The following is a 21,011-nucleotide window of genomic DNA, read 5'->3' on the forward strand; positions in this document are numbered from 1 at the left end:
CCTAAGAGGAAGGAATCAGTAGAAAGGGAGGCTGTGGCTGTAGGAGAAGAGAAGGTAACACTTAGGGTAAAGGAGAGAGGAGTCCCAAAACAGACCTTGAAAAGTAGATACCTCATTCCTTAAAAGACAAGGGAAGGCATTGTAATTGAACAAGTTTGCACTTGATGGTCTTGGTTTCCGTAAGTAAGAGGAAAGTGAACTGTAGGGTGCAGGGGATCAGGAATTGAATGACCTTGATTCTGGCCAGATATAAGTAGACAATGCCAAAAGGAACAAAAATGGTGTTTTCTTTGCTCTTTACATCAGGAAGGTCTGATATTAACAGGGCCACTGGCTAAGGTTGTATAGAACAGCCTAGTAGCCAAGCAGGGCTTTTATTCCCAATGCCATCAGCTGTAGCTCAGAGAGGTATCTGCTAGGAGGAAGAGGTTCTCTATTGTACTCACATAAACATTCCAAATGGGCTTCCAGACATGTAAAGTATCACCTCACGGGTCAACAACTCTATAATTAATAAGTTTTCTTTTTTACTGTCTCCTGATAATCTTTATACAGGTTTTTGAAACTAGAATGTTCAAATGGGTTATAGCCTGATGCCTTCTTTTCTTTTCTGTTTGGCAGAAAATACCACTAGTCTGACTGATAAACATCTGGACCCAGTCAGGGAAAATCTGGGAAAGCAATGGAAAAACTGTGCCCGTAAGCTGGGCTTCAGTGAACCTCAGATTGAGGAAATTGACCATGACTATGAGCGAGATGGACTAAAAGAAAAGGTTTACCAGATGCTCAAAACGTGGCTGATGAGGGAAGGCAATAAGGGGGCCACGGTGGGAAAGCTGGCCTATGCGCTCTACCAGTGTTCAAGAATAGACCTCCTGAACTATTTGGTACATATCAACCAGAGCTAACTCCAGAAGGGGCTTTGGCAGCATGAGGTAATCTCCTCACCTAGTAAGTAACCCACTGGAAGTGTGCTGCCTCAGATCCTTCAGAATTCTCTCCTCACTGATACACGTTCTCTGTCTGCATAAAAGTCTCCCACATTCCATAGCTGGAGAATGGGAAAGAAATCTACAGCGAACAACCTACTAACCAGGAAGACCTATTAATGACTGAGACCCAATCCAAAAAGAAGCCTAATTGGGTTTTGAAAGGGAGAGAGAGATATTTGAGGAAGATAATTTTCTTTCAGGTCATTCCATAACCTTCCGCAATGACATTCATTTAATTTCCTGGAGTTTTGTTTCAGCAAGAAAAAAAAAAATTCAGGGGACATAAACAAAGTCAACTTTCTTATTTTATGCTCTCTTCTCCACATAGACTCCTGTTATCACCAAAGTACAGTGAAATTGTGAGTTCTCTTCAACTAGGGTTTTTTTTGGTATTCTAACCACAGTTCATTCCAAAACTCTAAGGTCTGTTAACTTCAGTATCAAATGTTGTGTCATTCACCACAGGCTTCAAGAATTACATGCAGTCTCCACTCCATAAATTAACTGAAGGGATTTTAAGGACTACTAAAACAGAAAAAAAAAAATAGAGAACAAAAATAATCAGAATTATCCAGGTGGTTGTTGCAAGGAATTGCTACTAATTGTGGTGACTACATCAATTTTTGATGAAGTTTTTAACTTCTTTCCTAGCATTCTGATACTTTATGTACTTTCCCAACCTCTGTGCCGTGCAGAGGGAGCATGTACACAGGGAATATTGATCTCTTCACACCTGGCTGTGACGGGAGCTTCAGGGCTGATCACTGTTGAGCAGCTTCCTCAGCTTACCCCAGGATACTGTAGAAATATTTTCATTTTCTTCTGTGAGCTGCTGTGATGTAAAAAAAGGATGATTCAAAGTCTGATAATTGTGCCTCTAACACTCGACCTTTCAAAGCCCACCCGGAACTCAGGAATGAGTGAAAGGAACCAGAAGACTAGAAGACTGAAGGCAAGCAGCCCATCCAGTATCACTGCCTCCACGTGGCTAAATGGAGAGGGTGTGTCATTGTGCTCAGCCCTTCCAGGAAGGAGGGAGAGAAGGATGCAGTATGGTGATTCTACATGTCAGAACAGATTCTAGGGTCTGGTGGGCTGATAACAGTATTGTGGTTGGTGATTCTAAAATCCCGCTAGCCCCAGCTGACACACACACACACACACACACACACACACACACCCCAACACCTGAAGTGGGACTGTAAAACAGAATTTCTCAACTTCCTCACTATTGGCATCTTGGGCTGGATAATTCTTTGTTGTGGGGGCTGTCCCGAGCATTGTAGGATCTGGATGTCTGAAAGTATCCTCTACCCACTAGATGTGAATAGTGCCATTCTCCCCTCCTCCTGTTCCCAGTTGGGACAAGCCAAAATGTCTCAAGACATTGCCAAATGCTCCCTGGAAGGACATAGGTGCCCCCATTGAGAAGAGCCCTGCTACAAAGTAATGAACCTCAGTCTCTTATCCACACATATCTAGGCCCACTACTTAGTTGCCACATCGCATTAGATCACATAGACCAAAAGAAAAATTGGATGGAGAAAGAGTCCCAGGCTTTGCTAGAGAGGCGTGGGTGGATGATTGCTTTTCTAAATGTATCCCTTGTACCTCTGTCCTAAGTGTTTAAATTCTCTAAATTCCAAAGCGATTGAATGATCAATGTTAAAAGGCAAAAATGGTATTTTAATGGACTTTTAAAAATAAAATTTTGTACCTCAAATATAAGCAACTGAAATGATGTGTTTGTATAAATGAAACCGTTTGGGCTTCTCCACTTAGGTTGGCATTTCCTAGACGTACTCTCCCTTTCACCCTCCTGCTATTAACAGGCAAGAGGAAGCTGATAGTAAAAAGAAGAGAAGCTTCTGGACAGCTTTTTGGCTCTCAGGATGAAAATGCGCTGCCTTGAGAGCCTGCAGCCCTGCTGTCCTTCAAACATGGTTCAGAAGTCTTTCTTTCAACCCCTGCTCTCTAAAAACTGGACTGAAAAGAGCCAAATTTGTATCTGAAGAGTTTCAATACAAGAAAATCAATTGGGCAGAAAATCAATTAAGTGAGATGGCATGGACTACAAAATGAGAAATCATACTTGCTTTTGCAAAAGACCCTAAGGTTTCTACCGTGAATAACGCCCACTTCGAACTCTTACAGCCTTGTGAAATCAGCAGATTTTCCACTTGCTGTGGTTACAATACTTGTTTGGGGTCCATCATATGAAGTTAGGTCTTCAGGAATAGTTCTTTCTTTCTCAGAAAATGTTTTAAATAGAATTTCGATGTACTTTTTAATGTGTGTTGTTTACAAACGTTTTTCTTTTATAATAATGTGAATAAAACTCGGTGTCACTAAGACAAATGACTTAGCCAATCGCAGATAAAAATGTTTTGTGTCAGCAGCAGGCTGTGACACTATAATGGAAAACAAGCTCAACCTGGCTTTCTGTAAAAACTTCCTTGCCAGAATGTGCAATGGTAGATGATATTGTTAGTATTTTAGTATTGGTTTTTCTCCATACAAGAATAACCATGTCAACAAGATCGATTCTTTCAGTCACATCTGTTGTTGTAGGATTAAAAAAAAAAAAAAATCCACTAACTGCCAAAACTGAATTTAATACAACATCGCGGTTTAAATTTTAAATTTACTTTAACGCATCAGGTTCTAGTGTTTTAGGGGTAAGAAGTGAAAGATTAATGATTTTTACCCATTGCAATCAGGCAGGGTTAATGTGCAATTTCACTGCAAAGGACTGAAGTCAAGAAAAAAACAACAACAACAAAAGAACAAAGCAAAACACTAGGTGTCTATGTGGTCAAGATTTTAGAAATATGACTACAAAGAAATCATTGAAGGCCTAATGGTATTCCAGTGAACTCCATAACAAATAACAATCCAAGTACAGTTTGTGAAATCAAGCAGGCTTAACTACTCGTCTGCCACTCCTTTGCTGTGTATGGAGGGCCTGCTTCCTAACGTCTCTTAGCCTCAATTTTCTCTTCTAGTAATAGGGCAATAAAGTTGATGTGAGGATCAAAATAATGCATCATAAGGTGCCCAGCACAGTTATTTTTAAAACTGTACAGTAGTGTTATACATAAAGGACTAGTTCTCAAGTGTGCACTTAAAAATCAATTGTGACACCAATAACCTAAAGCCTCACAGTGCTACTGTTTCTGCTTCTCGGTAGGATAACATTGCTAAAATTGTACAATTATTCTTACTCTCATGATCTCTGACCAGAAATCCCAAATCAACGTCTCAGGAAAAAATAAGGAAATCTTGACCCACCAAAGGTTTCTAAAAGTCAGATGATAGTAATCAGCTGAAATGTATTTCTCTTTCCTTCTATGCAGGAAATTGATGTGACACATGTTGAGAGAATATTTCTGCATAATCCATTTTTAGGCCCGCCTTGCCTTTATTGCTCCAGAAACTCAAATGGCCAGTGGGGATACTGCAGGTATCAGAACTTTCCATGGCTGTAACACTTTAAAAAGCACTGTGTGTGTAGGACTATTTCCAATAGAAGGGTCTCAGGGAAGAGAAAGAATGTGATATGCAAGGAAGCCTCAGCTATTCTGGATAATTGGAGCCAAGGCTAAACAGTGACCGTAAATCTGCCAGTTATTTCCAGTTAAGTCAGAGTGGTAGCCAGAATTACAGCGGTAGTTTTTTCTCCACTGAATTGTGAATTGCAGGTAATGTTTATAATCTTTAGAAAGCTGCAATTATATAATCTGAAGAAGAAACATTTTGTGATAAACTTACCATCTTCTAAGGAGATAGTTCAGTGGAATTAAGTAACCTCACATCCTCGTGCTACCACCACCATTTCCATCTCCAGAACTCCTTTCATCTTACAAAACTGAAACTGTGCGCCCCTTAGACACTAACTCCCCATTCTCCCCTTCCGGCACCCCTTGGCAAACCACCTTTCTACTTTGTCTCTTTGAATTTGCCTATTCCTCATATACATGAAATCATACCGTATTTGTCCTTTTATGACTGGCATATTCACTTAGTATAATGTCTCAGTGTTCATCCATATTATGGCATATGGCAGAATTTCCATCCTTTTTAAAGAACAATATTCCATTATATGTATACACATTTATACCTTCATCCCTTCATTGACATTTGGGTTGCTTTCCACCTTTTGGCTGTTGTGAATAATGCTACGACCATGGGTGTATAAATATCTTTGAGATACTGTTTTCAATTCTTGAGGGTATATACCCAGAAGTGGAATTGCCGGATCTTTTGGTAATTCTAGGTCTAATTTTTTAAGGACCCACCATGCTGTTTTCCACCGCCACTGCACCATTTTACATTCCCACCAGCGGTGCACCGGTTCCAATTTCTCCACATCCTCGCCAATACTTATTATTTTCTGGTTTGTTTTTTGACAATAGCTATACCAATGGATGTGAGATGGTATGAAGGGAAATTTTAATCCCATCATTCTTAGAAGCAAATGCGTTTCACCTCACCGAGAGCAGCCGGCCTGAAGCCCCCCTTCTCTCACCCATCCCTCCGGAGCCCCTCCTCACCACCCACTCTCTCAAAGGTGGGCGGATGCGGCCTCGCCTCCTTGAAGGGACCAGTCACCGTGGCGACAAGCGGGGCAGAGCCCACTGGGACGTGCTCCTCGTGAGCCAGAACTGGCACCCCGAGAGGAGACGATCTGTGTTGCAGTGCCGTGGGACCCCGAGCCCCGTTTCTGTCAAGGGTCAGAGACGGACGGCCCAGCATCTCAGCGTGACAAGAGTAAGCTGGCGGAAGGTGACCAATGCACCCATCACCCGACGGAAGTCCCGGCGCATGCGTGCTCCCGGGCAGCCCGGCGGAGCGGGCCCTCGGCGGAGCGGGCCCTCGGCGCATGCGTATTTCCTAGCGACTCGGGCAGCGGGCCTGGGGCAGCGGGCCTGGGGCAGCGGGCCTGGGGCAGCGGGCGGGGCGGGGCGGGGCGCAGGCTTGTTCTCCCGCGGCGGTGCCGGGCCCTCCCGGGGCAGTGGGTGGAGCCCGGCGCAGGCGCGCTCCGAGGCGGGGCGGCGCTGGGGTCATGGCTGCGGAGCCAAACAGCCGGCTTTTGCGGCGTCTGCCCATCCTCCTGTCGGCTCTGAAGCCCGGGAACCCGGTCCCCCGTGCCGGGCCTGTAGCCGCATTCAGGTAATGCTAGCCCGGGAACCCGGTCCCCCGTGCCGGGCCTGTAGCCGCATTCAGGTAATGCTGCCCGCTTCCCTCCGGGAGCCCGCGCGGCGAGGTCCGCGCTCTGGGGGGCGGCGGGAGAGGAGCGCGCTAGCTGGGGGGCGGGGGGTCTGGCTGGGCGGTGCGAGTAGCGGCGGTGGACGCAGGGTCTCCGCCCTCTTGCCCCTACACGGCGACCCGGAGCCTGCGCTACGTGGTTGCACTGGAGGCGGTGGGGCTGTTCTCCACCTCTGCTACTCCGGGACTGAGCACTTCCAGCCTTGCATCGGCTTCAGTTCGGTGACTCTGGAGCCCTAAAGGACTTGGGTGATGGAGTTCAAGCCCTTCATTGTGCAGACGAAAGAGACCCAGGGAGGTAACGTAATTTGCTTTCGGCCACAGACACTCTCACGACAGAGGTTAGAATCCCGAACCCTTCATTCTTATTCGTTGCTCTGTCCAGTCTCTTCACACCTTCAGGACTCTGATCTCTCATGCTTTTTATATTAAAAAAAAAAAAACAGCCTGAGAATGTCCGTGACCTGTTAGCTCTCATAGTCACGGGTCCCAGGTCCGAAGTCCCTGCGTTGTCGTCTTTTTGTTGTTGTTGTTGCTGATTTTGAACTTTAATATGCAAAAGGACCATCCTGAGCACCTGGGAAAATTCAAAATCTTGGCCTACTCTGAGGTTCTGATGTAGCCGGAAAGGCCAAGAATCTGCCTTTTTCTTTTCTGACTCCCTATCCCCCATACTCACATATACTTCGAGATAAAAAATAAAAAAAAACAAAACTAGATTAATCTTTGACCTACTGTCTTAAAAATGGGTGCCCTTGGTCCCAAGAGACACTAAGAAAATGTGGTTAGAGCAGCATGAGGCTTGCTCTACTTTATTCCCATAGACCTACCTGTACACTCTACACACAAACGTACGCAGGGCATGTATGCAATTAACTGGTGATGGGTCAGTTCCATTTATGACTAGGGAAAGTCAAATCCCAAATGGGTACCTGGCATTTAGAACTTCAGTTGATCCAATGTGGAAACTTCTCATTTGAAAATTTAATTTGGAAGGAGAAGGGAAAAATCTGACCAGCTTTAAATTTTTATGTTGTGATTAACTAGTTTCTGAGTTTCATATTTGATTTAAGTTCTTTTTTATTATTGTTTTAGAACTTTTAGATTTTCAGGACTATTTTAATATAGGTGGAAAAATAAGTCAATGTTCACAGCTGTATAAATAAACATTGAAAAATGGCAATTTATCCAGTTTCCTATTTGCAGAAAGAGATTGAAATGAGGTTACTGTGTACCAATACCCAAGTTAAGATAGGTTATTTAATGGTTGCAGGAAGGCCTCATCCATTTAGTGCAAATCATTCTTCGTAAAGTATCTCTGAAAAACAGGTTTCTCTGGATTTTGAATTGCCATTTTGTAAATGCATTTGCAAGTTGATATTACATGTAATCAGAGAAAACCAGCAGTGGTTGATCCTGAAATGAAGCTGCAGCCCAATATAAATAGGTGAAAGCACCCCTTTAAGACCTTTCTTTCAAAACAGCCAGTACCCAGCCTACAGTTGAGTTGTATTCCAAAAGCTTGTTTTGTCTGTAATTTGGAACTCTGGCTCTTTTTTATTTTGTAATCTGTAAACTGCTTTGTTCCAGGATCAGGTAAAAAAATAATAGTAATAAAAACCTAACAACCTGCCAGAAGAAAAATGTCTTCTGAGTTCAACCTTGGGATGCTCTGCCTGAGAATCAGAGACCCTCCTTTCCCCTGGCACCTGCCACCACCTTCTTTCTGTCTGGCAGTCAGGGTTGGTGGGGCCCTGGGGCCAGAGCCTCATTGGAAGACTTTGTTCGGCCTTGACCTAACAGAAAGAACATGGATTCTGGTGTTTACATGGCTGCATTGCCACTTCTAGCTGCACAAATGTGAGCAAGTTACTTAACCTGGAGCCTAGTGCCTTGCAGAATTGTTCTGAGGATTAGAGACGATATATGTAAAGGGCTGGGCGCCTGGGTGGCTCAGTTGGTTAAGCGACTGCCTTCGGCTGAGGTCATGATCCCGGAGTCCTGGGATCGAGTCCCTCATCGGGCTTCCTGCTTGGTGAGGGGCCTGCTTCTCCCTCTGACCCTCTCCCCTCTCATGTACTCTCTCTCTCTCTCATTCTTGCTCTCTCAAATAAATAAATCTTGAAAAAAATATATATGTAAAGGGCCTGGAATATAATAAGAATTCACTAAGTAGTAGCTACAGTTAGTACTGATACAGATTAGTAATGCAGTGTGTAAAAGGTGCAAAGTAAGTTATCAAAATTCATTTAATTCCAAGCCCTACGGGTAGCTACTACTTTATTGTTGCTAATGGTTACTTTGGAAAAAATATACAAAAAAAAAAATAGCTGAACATAAGATATATGGCAAATATGTAGGACTTTCAAAGTGAGGATGTATTGTATTAATTGGCTCGCTCCATTTTTATTTCTAAGCAAAGGGCAAAATGCCAAAGGCGCTGATGTCAGACATTACCAGTAATGTGACTGGGGCAAGTTGTCTAGACACTCTAATCCTCAGGTTTCTCAATGGTAAAATTAGGGTAAGTGTATGTACAGCACATAGCAAAACAAATAAGATAAGTAAGCTCTTAGTAGAATTCATTATTTAGCTTAATAATGAAACTAAATGTTAGTTTGTTTTCCCCAAGTTGTTAGATTCTTGAAGGAAACTTTCCTTCTTGGAAAGGAGCAGCTCAGCCCCCTTAATCAGGGAGTTATTATCATTGTATTGCTTGTGACCTTCCCCTTTCACAAAATTGCTTATCCAGCTTCCCCGAAAAAGAGAGGGACAAATATGAAGTAAGGCAATTTTAGGTGAGCATGCCTTCCTACAGGCTGTTTTTAACGGGGAGTTAGGGTTTTCTTTTTCTTCTACAAGAAATTAACTCAGTACAGTCATTCTCAACTTTGGTTGCATATTGGAATCTCTCAGGGAATTTAAAAAATACAGATGCCTGTGTCCCACCCCAGAGATTTTGCGGCCTGGGCATCTGGAGATTTAAGTGTGCCAGATGATTTAAATCTAAGTTTGAGCTTCCCACTAAGATAGTGGGAAGCTGGAAATGCTCTCATAAAAAAGGGCATGTTTACTTTGGCAGCACATATACTAAAATTGGAATGACACAGAGATCAGCATGGCCCCTGTGCAGGGATGACATGCAAATTCATGAGGCGTTCCATATTTAAAAGGAAAGGAAAGGAAAGGGGAAAGGGAAGGGGAAGGAAAGGGAAGGGAAAAGGAAAGGGAAGGGAGGGGGGAAGGGAGGAAGGGCAGGAAAGGAAGGAAGAGAAAAGAAATCACATGCCAGGGCTCTACCCCAATCATTGAGTGATAGTCTCCCGGGATTGTCCTAGGCAGGTATATTTTTAACTCTCCACAGGTGATTCTAACAAGCACACCTGCTTAAGAATGCATGGGTTAGAGAAGTGAAGTGATTATTAGTGGGGAGAAAGTGGTGCTAAAGACGGACGGACACCCCAAAGGAAAGATTCGTTTTTGGTCTTTAAATTTTCTGAAGTTTTCTATTCTCTTTCCTGTGTGAGAGTTTGGGAAATTTGGTATCTTGATTGTGGCTCAAGTAATATGCACATTTTAGGGCCATTGAAGGCCTGGTCTCTCCGCAGCCCGATTTTCTTTCTTTCTTTCTTTTTTTTTTTTTTTAAGATTTTATTTATTTATTTGACAGAAAGAATGAGAGAGAGAGAGAGCACATGAGAGGGGGGAGGGTCAGAGGGAGAAGCAGACTCCCTGCTGAGCAGGGAGCCCGATGCGGGACTCGATCCCGGGACTCCAGGATCATGACCTGAGCCGAAGGCAGTCACTTAACCAACTGAGCCACCCAGGTGCCCCGCAGCCCGATTTTCTTTCAACAGACACATAATGAGGCTTGAACTGCTGTCTTAAGAGTCCCTTGCTAAGCTGGAGAAAAGAATGCTTTATTCATTTCAGTGGTCTTCTATTGATGATAAGTGAATCATTCAGTAAATGTTTCAGTAACTTTTTTTCATTCAGTAACTTTATTTTTGTAAATGAATTTTTTTTTCTTACATTTGAAATTGATTTACTTTTGTTCATAAACACTTCTCTGTCCTGTTTCCCCAACCTGAAGATTGATAAAGGGTTTTTGGCAGCCTCCATTAACCCCAGGGGGTGGGCTGATGTGATAGTGGCAAGAACCTCTGGTGTGGGGACATATAGGATGTTGATGACAAGGCACCGGGGTCATCTCCTTTCCCCTTAGCCTAGCTGCAGACCCCCTTAGCATTCAGCCCAAACCTTGCTCCCTTTTTGCCCCCACACTCCTGCCAGACTGAACACTGCCTTGTCCCTCCCGCTGAGCAGGGAACCCTATACGGGGTTCGATCCCAGGACCCTGGGATCATGACCTGAGCCGAAGGCAGACTCTTAACCGACTGAACCACCCAGGTGCCGAGGACCTCCCTTCCTCCCGGGCCTTTGATCATGCTATTTCTTCTAGAAGCACCCTCCCCACCACATTCTCTTTTTTTCAAAATTTTACGTCTCTTGGAAGTTCAATTCAAATGCTACTTTTTTCACTCTTCTCCAGATACTTCTACTCAACCCAGTATGGTCTCTGTCTCTCTCTAAAACCATCTTCAAAGTCTTCTGCCTTAGTAACCCTGCCTTGACATTGAGTTCCCATTATGCTGAATTCTAGACTTCATGGTTTTGTTTTTACCTTCATCTTGGGCAACCAAAAGATGGGATAGGGTTAATGGGGAAAAAAGTTTGGAATGGGAAACCGAAACACAAATACAGCAAAGTGCAAAGGGAAGCAGAGGTTTTTTGCAGAAGAGACTTGGGAATGATCATGAAAGCTGAAGGAAAGGACGCCTGGGGCCCCTGAAGAGTTGCAGACAGCGAGAGTCAGCAACACCCAGCCACAAAACCCACTGCCTTGGACATTGAGAAGGATGCTGTGGGGAGTGGCGTTCCTTTCTTTGTATGTGACATCCTCACTGCGCAAAATGATTCTTACAAGCATGTCCTTGAATGCTTCAAGGAAGGGAGCCCCCTCAAAAATCTTTAGGGCGTGAGGTATAATAAAGGTACACGTCATCACTAACAGGAACCGTGCGAATGCTGGTCATCTCTAGTTAGGAGCTGCCTCATTCCTGTGTGGTGAATATGGGAAATCCTACTAACTTGTTCCAGCCGTGCTCCTTGTGCTCCTGGCCTCAGTCATAACCTTCCCTCCCTGATGGTTTGCAGAGCGAAATCTCTTGTCTCTTTATCTTCTCTCCTGCTAGATTGTGGGCAAAAATAAATATGTCAGTAAATGTTTGCGGAAATGAATCTTTATTACCAGAGTATTATTTGCCTTTATCTGGATCCTAGAGCCACCTTAACAATAAAAATGAATGACTCCAAAGAATAGGACTTGGCAGTGTCCGTATGATACCACTCTTGCTCAGTGGTTTTATTTTTGCTCCTCATGACTTTTCTATAGATGAGCTTATAGTTAGGTCAGGTTTTATTACCACCCAATTCTGTCATTTTTGCAGAAATTGTGTTAAGACTTAATGTACCTGCATTCAACACATTCGTTTCTGCATTCTCATTTGAAATTGGCGACAAGAGGAAAGAGGACCTCAGTTTAGAAAAAAAAAAAGATATTTGAGAGAGAGAGCATGAGCTGGGGGGGAGGGCAGAGGGAGAGGGAGAAACGGGCTCCGCACTGAGCAGGGAGCCCTCTACAGGCTCAATCCCAGGACCCCGGGAGACACTTAACCAACTGAGCCACCCAGGCGCCGAGGACCTCATTTTTTTAAAAATGCTTCATTTCCGTAAGCATTTTGATTAATTGCAGAGAGGTGATAGGGGTAGAGAGTACGTAAAGAAAAAGGGGGGCAGTGGCTAATTTAAATTCCTTAACATTCTGCCGGGAGCAGAGGTCACCCAGCCACCTGGGAGATTAGTGGGGAGGCTGTAAGAGCCTGATGCAGGAGCCTTGTATGGGCTTATTGCTGTGTATCCCCACACAGTCATTCTGGAGCTTCTGGAAGAGCCGCAGAGGAGAGGTTCATCAGAGCAGGACCCTTGATACGGTTGGTGCAAGCATCAGGCAGAACAGACGGGGCAGGAGTCCTGCCTGAGGCACTCTGCTGTGCCAACATATCCAGTTAGGTGCTGTGTCATGGGAGGTGTTGGGCCAAGGAGGGTCAGCGGCACAGGGAGGGCTCTTGAAGCTAATGGACCTGCATGTTTAACAATCAACACAAATATTTCAATGTGTTAAAAACCAGGCTGGCCATAGCAGTGCAGACCCATTCCTGCCAAGAGCCCTTCTGCGGCTGGCCAGAGAACATGAGAAGCCATGTGCCTAAAGGACTGCCTAGGGACCAAGGCCTTTTCTGAGGACTCCTGAGACCAGCCTCACCCTTAGGGACACCGCCAATGCAGCTGAAGGCCCAGGTTGCCCCTCTAGATCTGCTAAGGTCCTGACAAGTGGCTCCAGGCTCTGTGTCCTGGTTGCTCACCCTCGCATGTCATTGTGTGAAGCTCGTGCGTCAGCCTGGACCTTGGCACTACTCACTGGCTTCCAGCTCACCAGGTGTATGCCCTTGGGGGTGTATGGCCATTGATTTCAGCAACCTCTCAGTACTTTTGTAGGGTAAGCCCTGGGCTGGCGCTGTAGGATATTCAAACATGAAGGCACAGTTCAGATCTGCAGTCTAGTAAGCGGTCCCCTTTTAGGTTTGGAAAACTTAAGCACAACTCGAATCCAAGAAGCCTGAGGAGGGTACTGGAGTTGACTTGGGTATATAAAAGGGCAATTTGGTCATATTATGTTTGTACTGCTTCGTAATAATTCTTTGGGGGTGGGGTTTTTCTCTTTCAGCACCTCCGTAACCTCTGCCAAAGTGGCTGTGAATGGTGTCCATTTGCATTATCAGCAGACTGGAGAGGGAGAGCATGCAGTCCTGCTGCTTCCTGGAATGTTGGGTCTGGAAGTTTTTAATGGAATTTTCATGCTGTGTAGTCTGTGATGCATTCACATTATTAGATGCCAAATATTGATTATTAATTTTAGTGCTTTGCTAAATGCTTTAATATTTGCTACAAATTTAAGTGATTCAGAAAAGAAGGATAACTTTCTACTCTATGTATTCTTTATTCCTTTAAATACCCAGGTTTTTTTTTTTTTTTCTCATAGAGTTATACTGTGTAGTTACCTACAATTTGGGAGGATGACAGGGGTCAAGGAAAGGTGTGTGGGCAGAAGGGATAGATAAAGGCAGGAGACGAGCTACTGACCAACCATCCCAGTGTGCCTGGAATTGAGGGGTTCCAGGATGCAAGACTTCCAGTGCTGGAAGATGGATTGATCACCCTGTTACAGTTGACTATATGCTCAATTAAAATACGAGCTAAGAACAAGACTTAATTTAAAGCCTTTTTGGGAGTCAAAATTAGATTGGCATGAATGGAGCATAGTAAAGCCGACTGTATCCCAGTTTTATCTTTCAGATAAGTAATTTACATGTAGACAGCTCAGGACGATAATTAATGTCCAGTGATCCCAGGACACTCAAATTTGGTTTTAAGGATTTTAGTATTGTTTTAATTTAGTTAAATAATACCAATATATACTATTTCCTTATGATTTCTTTTCTTCTTCTAAAAGTAAAATGCTAAAATGCCTTTCCAAACTTATATACACATAATATGTGTGTGTGTAAAAAACATATATGTACAATATATATATTACACATTATATACACACATATACGAGTTTTTTTTAAGTAGGCTCCATGCCTAGCATGGAACCCAGCATGGGACTCAGTCTCACAACCCTGAGGTCAAGACCTGAGCTGAGGGGCGCCTGAGTGGCTCAGTTGGTTAAGCAGCTGCCTTTGGCTCAGGTCGTGATCCCGGAGTCCTGGGATCAAGTCCCGCATTGGGCTCCCTGCTTGGCAGGGAGTCTGCTTCTTCCTCTGACCCATCCCCATCTCATGCTCTCATTCTCTTTCTCAAATAAATAAATAAAATCTTAAAAAAAAAAAGACAGCTGAGATCCCGAGTTGGATGCTAAACTAACTGAACCACCCCGGCACCCCTCCATTTATATTTTTGCCTTAGGTTTTCTGAATGATTTACCTGATGGTGAGAAAGGTAGATCTTCCCAGGAAGAATGGTGGTCCTTGATAGTGTTAAATGATCCTGTACCATCTTAAAAGACATTTTGTAATAATAGCTAGTTTATCAAGCAAGATGTTTAGGTGGCCTGAGCTACAAGCCCTTAGAAAGTAAGTGGACTTTAAAAATGAAATGTGGACTTGCTCCTGGACTGGGCTCCTTGAGAGTCTGGCCTTCTGGGCCACACGCAGTAGGTGTGTGCGCACAGTGGCTGTGACCTTGTGGGGAGGCTGGGAACTGCCAGTCAGTTCCACTACAGCCTCAACGTGGTTCTGCTTGTTACCATGCCGCTGTTTGAAACAAGCTAATCTGATTTCTTCCCTCCACACCCTGCCCTCTCCCTCATTTTAGAGTTTTAGTTGAGTTTTCTGGTGTTCACTTATAACCAGAAAATAAAATCTCCAGGGCTGTTCACATTAGCCTAGTAAAAAACACTTGGGAATTTGGGGCGCCTGGGTGGCTCAGTTGGTTAAGCGACTGCCTCTTCGGCTCAGGTCATGATCCCAGGGTCCTGGGATCGAGCCCCGCATTGGGTTTCCTGCTCAGCAGGAAGCCTGCTTCTCCCTCTCCTGCTCCCCCTGCTTGTGTTCCCTCTCTCACTGTGTCTCTCTCTCTCAAATAAGTAAAACCTTGAAAAAAAAACAACAACAACAAACCAACCTGGGAATTTAGAATTCTACTTTGAATAACTTGGACCAAATCTCATAAATTTGTTGACAGATAATATTGAGATAGCTCTCATTTGTAACAGTCACTTTTTAGAAAGAAAGAAAAAAATCACCCAGAAACATATCATATCAGTAATTCTATGCAGTTTCATGAATTCCTTTTTTTAAATTAAAAAAAAAAATTTTTTTAAGGAAGATTAACTGGGAAAGTATCAAAAGTAATAATACAGGACCAAATGAATCCTCAAAGTAGCCACTAGGAGGAGACAAAAGGCAGGTCTGAACACCAGGAAAGGAAGTCAGCCTCCCTGTAAATGGATTTTATTTATCATCACAAGGCTACTTTGCTGACTGCATCTTGCTGTCTAACTTCGAGTAGAAACTAGTTACTTTGTTTTAAGATTGTAGTTGTTTTCTGCTTTTACTGTAATGTGCCTGAAATAATGAAATCATTCACCTGAGGGTAACTGAGTGGCTATTTTTAGGAAGTGGAGAGACTGATTTTGGACCCCAGATTAAGAACCTAAATAAGAAGCTCTTCACAGTGGTTGCCTGGGATCCTCGAGGGTATGGACACTCCAGACCCCCAGATCGAGATTTCCCAGTGGACGTTTTTGAAAGGGATGCAAAAGATGCTGTTGATTTGATGAAGGTGGGTCTCTTAGGGAAGAGCCCAGAGAAGGGAGGATGGCTGGGCCTGTCTTCATCTATTTGTTTTTGGTTTTGTGGTTTTTTTATTTCTCTAGGGGTAATACCATGTAATTCTTACAGAGAATTCAGGGAGTTCAAATAGGTATGAATTAGGAAGTAGAAATATCCCACAATCCAACTATTTAGAGAAACTGCTGGTATGACTTTGACACTCTGCCTTCCCAGCCCATCTTTTTTTTTTTTTTTTTCCAATTTTGTTAACATATAGTGTATTATTAGTTTCAGGGGTAGAATTTAGTGATTCATCAGTTGCATATAACACCCAGTGCTCATTACATCAAGTGCCTTCCTTAATGCCCATCACCCAGTTACCCCATCCCCCCACCCACCTTTCCTCCAGCAACCCTCAGTTTGTTTCCTAGAGTTCAACATCTCTTATGGTTTGCTTCCCTCTCTGCTTTCATCTTATTTTTCATTCCCTTCCCCATGTTTATCTGTTTTGTTTCTTACTTCCACATATGAGTGAGATCATATGGTATTTGTCTTTCTCTGACTTATTTCACTTCGCATAATACCCTCTAGTTTCATCCATTGCAAATGGCAAGATTTCATTATTTTTGATGGCTGAGTGATCTTTCATTGTATATTTAGGCCACATCTTCTTTATCCATTCATCCATTGATAGACATCTGGGTTCTTTTCATATTTTGGCAATTGTGGACATTGCTGCTATAAACATTGGGGTGCATGTGCCCCTTTGAATCACTATGTTTGTATCCTTTAGATAAATCCCTAGTAGTGCAATTGCTGGATGGTAGGGTAGTTCTATTTCTAACTTTTTGAGGAACCTCCACACTGTTTTCCAGAGTGGCTGCACCAGCTTACATTCCCACCAACAGTGCAAGGGGGTTCCCCTCCAGCCAGTCTTCTTTCATATATAAATACATGGTTTTGTATTGATGGCATCATACTTATACATAATGTTTTTCCAAGTTACTGTTTTTTGAACAATTTGTCAAGGAGATACTTCCATGTTAACAAATAATAAGTTTACGTAAGTCTTACAATAGTCACACAGTATTCCATTGTGGGGATGCAGTGTCTTATTTCACTTCTCTCTAATGGTAGATAAATAATCAAATTTTTAAGTTGCTTTTTTTTGTTATTAGAAACAGCAGTGCAGTGAATATTGTTTTGTCCATGGACATTTTAGTTCTTTTATAAACAGTGTTTGTGTGGACACTCCTGGACCTGTCTCCGGATGTACGGGTGCAGGAGTTCCATACATACCTAGGGGATGATGCTGGGTTATGGAAGATGCAAATGTTCCTTTTACAAGATAGTGCCAAATTATTATCCATGCTACTTACAGCCATGTATAGTCCCATCAGTATCTTGGACTGATATTTGTTAAATCTTTCATTTTCCAGGTCATTCTATTTTTACTTCTAGGCAGCATCTCTCCGATGTCATCTTTGTTCAGTTTCCCTAACACGTTTTCAGAGCCTGGTTGATTTAAGGACTAATAACCTCCCCGTGACACCGTTCTCCTCCAGCCTGTTCTTCCCACAGTTGCAGTCAGTGGTTTTATCAGATGTGGTGACTTCATTCCATCCAGTAAATATCAAGTTTCCCTCTCTAATCTGCATTACTATTCTCAAAGCCTTCGCTCAGGCGTGGGTGTGCATGCACATGTTACTTGTCATTTCCAAGGACAGGTGATCGCCACTGTTTCCAGAGAGTCTGTCCAACCAGAAGATGTAGTTCCCTCATTAATTCAAAACAATACTAAGTACTTAGGGTTTTTTTTTAATTCAATTTAATGAACATATACTGCATTATTAGTTTCAGAGGTACTTAGGATTTTGCGACACTTAGATTTACACCAAAACTAATGGAGATAAAAACATTTGCATCATCAAATGGTGGATTCTAGGATTTTTCTTTAATTACCAACAGCTGCTCCAAACCTCACAGCTGTATTGATTTTGACAACTGTCAATTATGGGATTCTTTTAGCAGAGAGGAGCAATCAGCTGTGCTATGTGCATTTCACTGTATTCCTCGCAGATGCTGAAGTTTAAGAAGGTGTCCCTGCTGGGCTGGAGTGATGGCGGCATTACATCTCTTATTGCAGCTGCAAAATATCCATCGTTCATCAGCAAGATGGTGATCTGGGGAGCCAATGCCTACGTGACTAATGAAGATGAGAAGATTTATCAGGGTAGGTCTCATGAATCGTAGATGTCATGATAAGTGGTACCTTTGCTCTCCCCTTCTCAGGACTTACTTCGATCTGTATTGACAAGTCCTGTCTCGTCTGCTTCCAGTTCTCAGCTCTGAGGTCGGAAAAGCCATGAGTTCTCACAAAAGCCCTACAGTTTAACCAGTCTGTGTTTTAACGCTTTCTGTTGGCAGAAGTGACATCTTCGTGACTCAGGAAAAGGTCCTAGAAAATCCGCGTTCACATTTCCGACTACTGATAGTGAACTTCAAGGAGGAAGGGCTTGATGGAAAGTGTTCTTCATAACCTCTTAAAATTATGGGAGCGTAAAAGGAATATTGTATTGAAACCTTATATTTTGATAAATTCTGTGCTGTTCACATTTCATAAGGTTGTCCTTGAAGCTTATCTTTGAAGGTTTTAGAGGCAGAAGAATGGGGACCAGCAAACTTAGAGCCTGTGGGCCAAATCCAGCCCATCTGTTTTTGTAAGGCCGGGCACTGATGGAGAAGGCCAGCAGTGGCAGGCCTAGAGATCAAGCGGGGTGCCCCCTCTGTCCCTGTTACCTCCTCTGTGCCCAGAGTTGCTGCCCAGCTGTGGGATTGCAGGCAGCACCTCAGGACTCGCTTAGCCTCCAGCAAGCTGACCAGACTGAAACTGCTTGGCTCTCGGGAGGAGAAGAGGACACATCAGGATCTGGGGGTGTCTGGGGCAAAAATCAAAACTGCCCTGGGGTACCCCCCCCACCACCATCTGCCGGGTTGACCCACCAGGACCCTCTTCTTCAGTCTGGTGGCTTTTGATCTCAAGTATGTCTCTCCTGGATCTCAGATGGCCTGGCCCAGGCAGTTAGGGTCAAGCGTAAATCTGCCTACCTAATACCTTTGATTTTGCCTCTTGGCTTGCAAAGCCAAAAATACTCTCTGGCCCTTGACAGAAAACATTTGCAGACCCAGGCACTAGACTATGACAAGTCTAGTTTTATTCAGCTGGTTCTGCAATTCACCTGATTTAAGTAAGCCACTAAATGGCAGTGTTCTGTTGTAGAATCTTAGTTCTTTGCACTGTTTGTGAAAGGACAATGAACCTCTTAAATGATGAGTCGGAGGCAGTCACCCATTCTAATCGGCACTCCTGCTTTTCCTTATTGTATCCGTACCAGGTTCAGAGGAAAAAAAATACTGAAAAAATATACTGTAAATGGAATGGAAATGCCTGTGACAATGCCTGCCTTCTCTGTCTGATAATTCCAATGTCTGGGTCATCTTCGGGTCAGCATTTGCTGGTTGTCTTTTCCCTTGAGAATTGGTCAGATCTGCCTGTTTGGGGATTGTAGAGGTTTTTCATTTATTTATTTGTTGGTTTTATATGTTGGTTAATTTGGGATTGTTTTTATTGTGCTATGTTGTGAGAGTTGGTATCCTGTTAAAACTCTGAGGAATGTTGATTTTTTTTTTTCTTGGCATGCCATCAGCCTGGTTAGGTTCATACTGCAAATTCTATTTAGCCTTCTGTGGGCTATAGTTCCAGCAGCAGGTCCATTCTCAGAGCCTGTGCTATGCTTCTTCGTGTCTGCCCCACACAAACCCTACTCAGGCTATGCTGGGATATAGGTGGTGGTTTATATAGTAGTTCAGTTCTTGATGCTTATGCTGTGTGCTTTTTTGGATCTTCCCCATGCATGGAGAGCTCAGGGGTGATCCCAGGACTTGAATCATTTCATTAGTTCATATGCAGAATTAGGGACCCCCTTCAAAGCTCCTATGACCAGAAACAGATTTCTCTCAGAAAGAGAGGTTTCAGCAGCCCCCCCCCCACCCCCCGCTGCTGTGCTTCGCGCAACTGGAGCCATCTTTAGGGCAAAGCAGCCAGAGAAAAGAGGTGGAAGAATTAACAGGGATTTCACCTACAATCTTCAGTTACTAGGGGCCCCTTTTTCTGGTACCTTCGGTCAGAAAGCTAGCCTTCTCTTGGGGTTTTAGGGGCCTGTCTGTTGCTGGACTGGTAGTGCAGGCCCATGGCTGTGCACCTTCACAACCTGGACTACAGTAGGAAGAGAGAGAGAGAAACAGTCTTCCTCAAGCAGGGGAGCCTGGTCCAGGTCCTCTGGCTAACTCTAGGAGTCTTCTGAAGTTCCCACTTTCCGCATCCCAAACCACATGTGTGGTCCACCCCCCCACTCCGTGTTTCAAAGTTGGGACTCCAAGGAAGAAAAGGGAAATAAGAAACTCATCCCTTTTCTGTGTCATTATTCAAGGTTTGACTGTTCAGCCTCCTGCTCTTATACGTTAGCATGTAGTTGCTCCTTGTTCCGTCTGGAGTTCAGCTATAATCCATTGGGGGGGGCGCTCACACCAGCTTAGCCAGCACCCACGCCCAAGAGATACTGGGTACTCACTTGAGCAGATGTCTCACAGCTTCTGCTATGACTAGGGGGTGATGTTCTCTAAACTACTATTCAGCCAGGCTCCTCCTGAGCCTCAGAGCCAGATTTCTATCTATCAGCTGAGCACCTTCCTCTGGATAGCCTGTAAGTCTGTCAAAACTAGTGTGTCTGCCTTGAACTCATTACCTCATAACTCTTCCCACAGCCCAGCCCGTGTCTCAGTGAGTGGGGCCCGGGCCACCTGGGAGGCATCCAGGGCCGACCTCTAAACGTAACCCCTCCTCTCTTCCCGCCCACTGTTTTTCTGCTTCGGACCCTTGGCCTCTGAGGGCACTTGGTCTTACACGAAAGAGTTTCCTCACTAGCAAAAACCTGGTCACCAGATTCTGTGACTTACAATCCTTCAGTGACTTAAGTGACCTCCAAGCACCTGGGCCCTGCCTGCCCTGAAGCTAGCTGCGCCTTCCCCCTAGGCCGCCATGCGCCAACGCCCCCGCCTCCATGCGCCTCCTCTCCCCCACCCCCCACCCCCCACCTTCCCCCGCTTCCCTGCACCTTCTCCTCCAACCAGCCTCCCTGCACCTTGCCCCCTGCACCTCCCGCCCCCCACCCGCCCCGGACTCCCTGCGCCTCCCCTGCCCCGGCCTCCGTGAGCCTTACCCCCACCTCAGCCCCGT

The 21,011-nt window shown here is 44.2% G+C and overlaps 2 protein-coding genes and 1 non-coding gene across 9 annotated transcripts in view; all 3 read left to right on the forward strand.

Moving 5' to 3' along the window:
• The window catches only part of RIPK1 (receptor interacting serine/threonine kinase 1), a 40,437-nt gene extending 37,717 nt beyond the window's left edge, over positions 1-2,720 (forward strand). For all 6 annotated transcript variants that reach the window (XM_025891039.2, XM_025891037.2, XM_073877512.1 and 3 more), the window contains exon 11: positions 622-2,720. In XM_025891039.2, coding sequence (XP_025746824.1) covers positions 622-908 — 287 coding nt within the window. In that variant the 3' untranslated portion in view covers positions 909-2,720. The remainder of the gene's footprint in view (positions 1-621) is intronic.
• Positions 2,721-5,956: 3,236 nt separating this feature from the next.
• Positions 5,957-21,011, forward strand: part of BPHL (biphenyl hydrolase like) — a 36,773-nt gene continuing 21,718 nt past the window's right edge. The window contains exons 1-4 of one of the 2 annotated variants that reach the window (XM_025891043.2): positions 5,957-6,164; positions 13,108-13,211; positions 15,559-15,725; positions 17,795-17,948. In XM_025891043.2, coding sequence (XP_025746828.1) covers positions 6,058-6,164; positions 13,108-13,211; positions 15,559-15,725; positions 17,795-17,948 — 532 coding nt within the window. In that variant the 5' untranslated portion in view covers positions 5,957-6,057. Of the gene's footprint in view, positions 6,165-6,329; positions 6,602-13,107; positions 13,212-15,558; positions 15,726-17,794; positions 17,949-21,011 lie in introns of those variants that run through there. The other variant, XM_073877514.1, reaches the window with a different exon arrangement.
• LOC112838425 (U6 spliceosomal RNA) lies at positions 9,327-9,430 on the forward strand. Its single transcript, XR_003211984.1, has one exon. It is a non-coding gene; the product is annotated as a U6 spliceosomal RNA (small nuclear RNA).

The sequence above is a fragment of the Callorhinus ursinus genome, unplaced genomic scaffold, assembly GCF_003265705.2.
Source record: "Callorhinus ursinus isolate GAN/ISIS: 27379988/994484 unplaced genomic scaffold, GSC_fseal_2.0 scaffold26, whole genome shotgun sequence".
Classification (NCBI taxonomy): domain Eukaryota; kingdom Metazoa; phylum Chordata; class Mammalia; order Carnivora; family Otariidae; genus Callorhinus; species Callorhinus ursinus.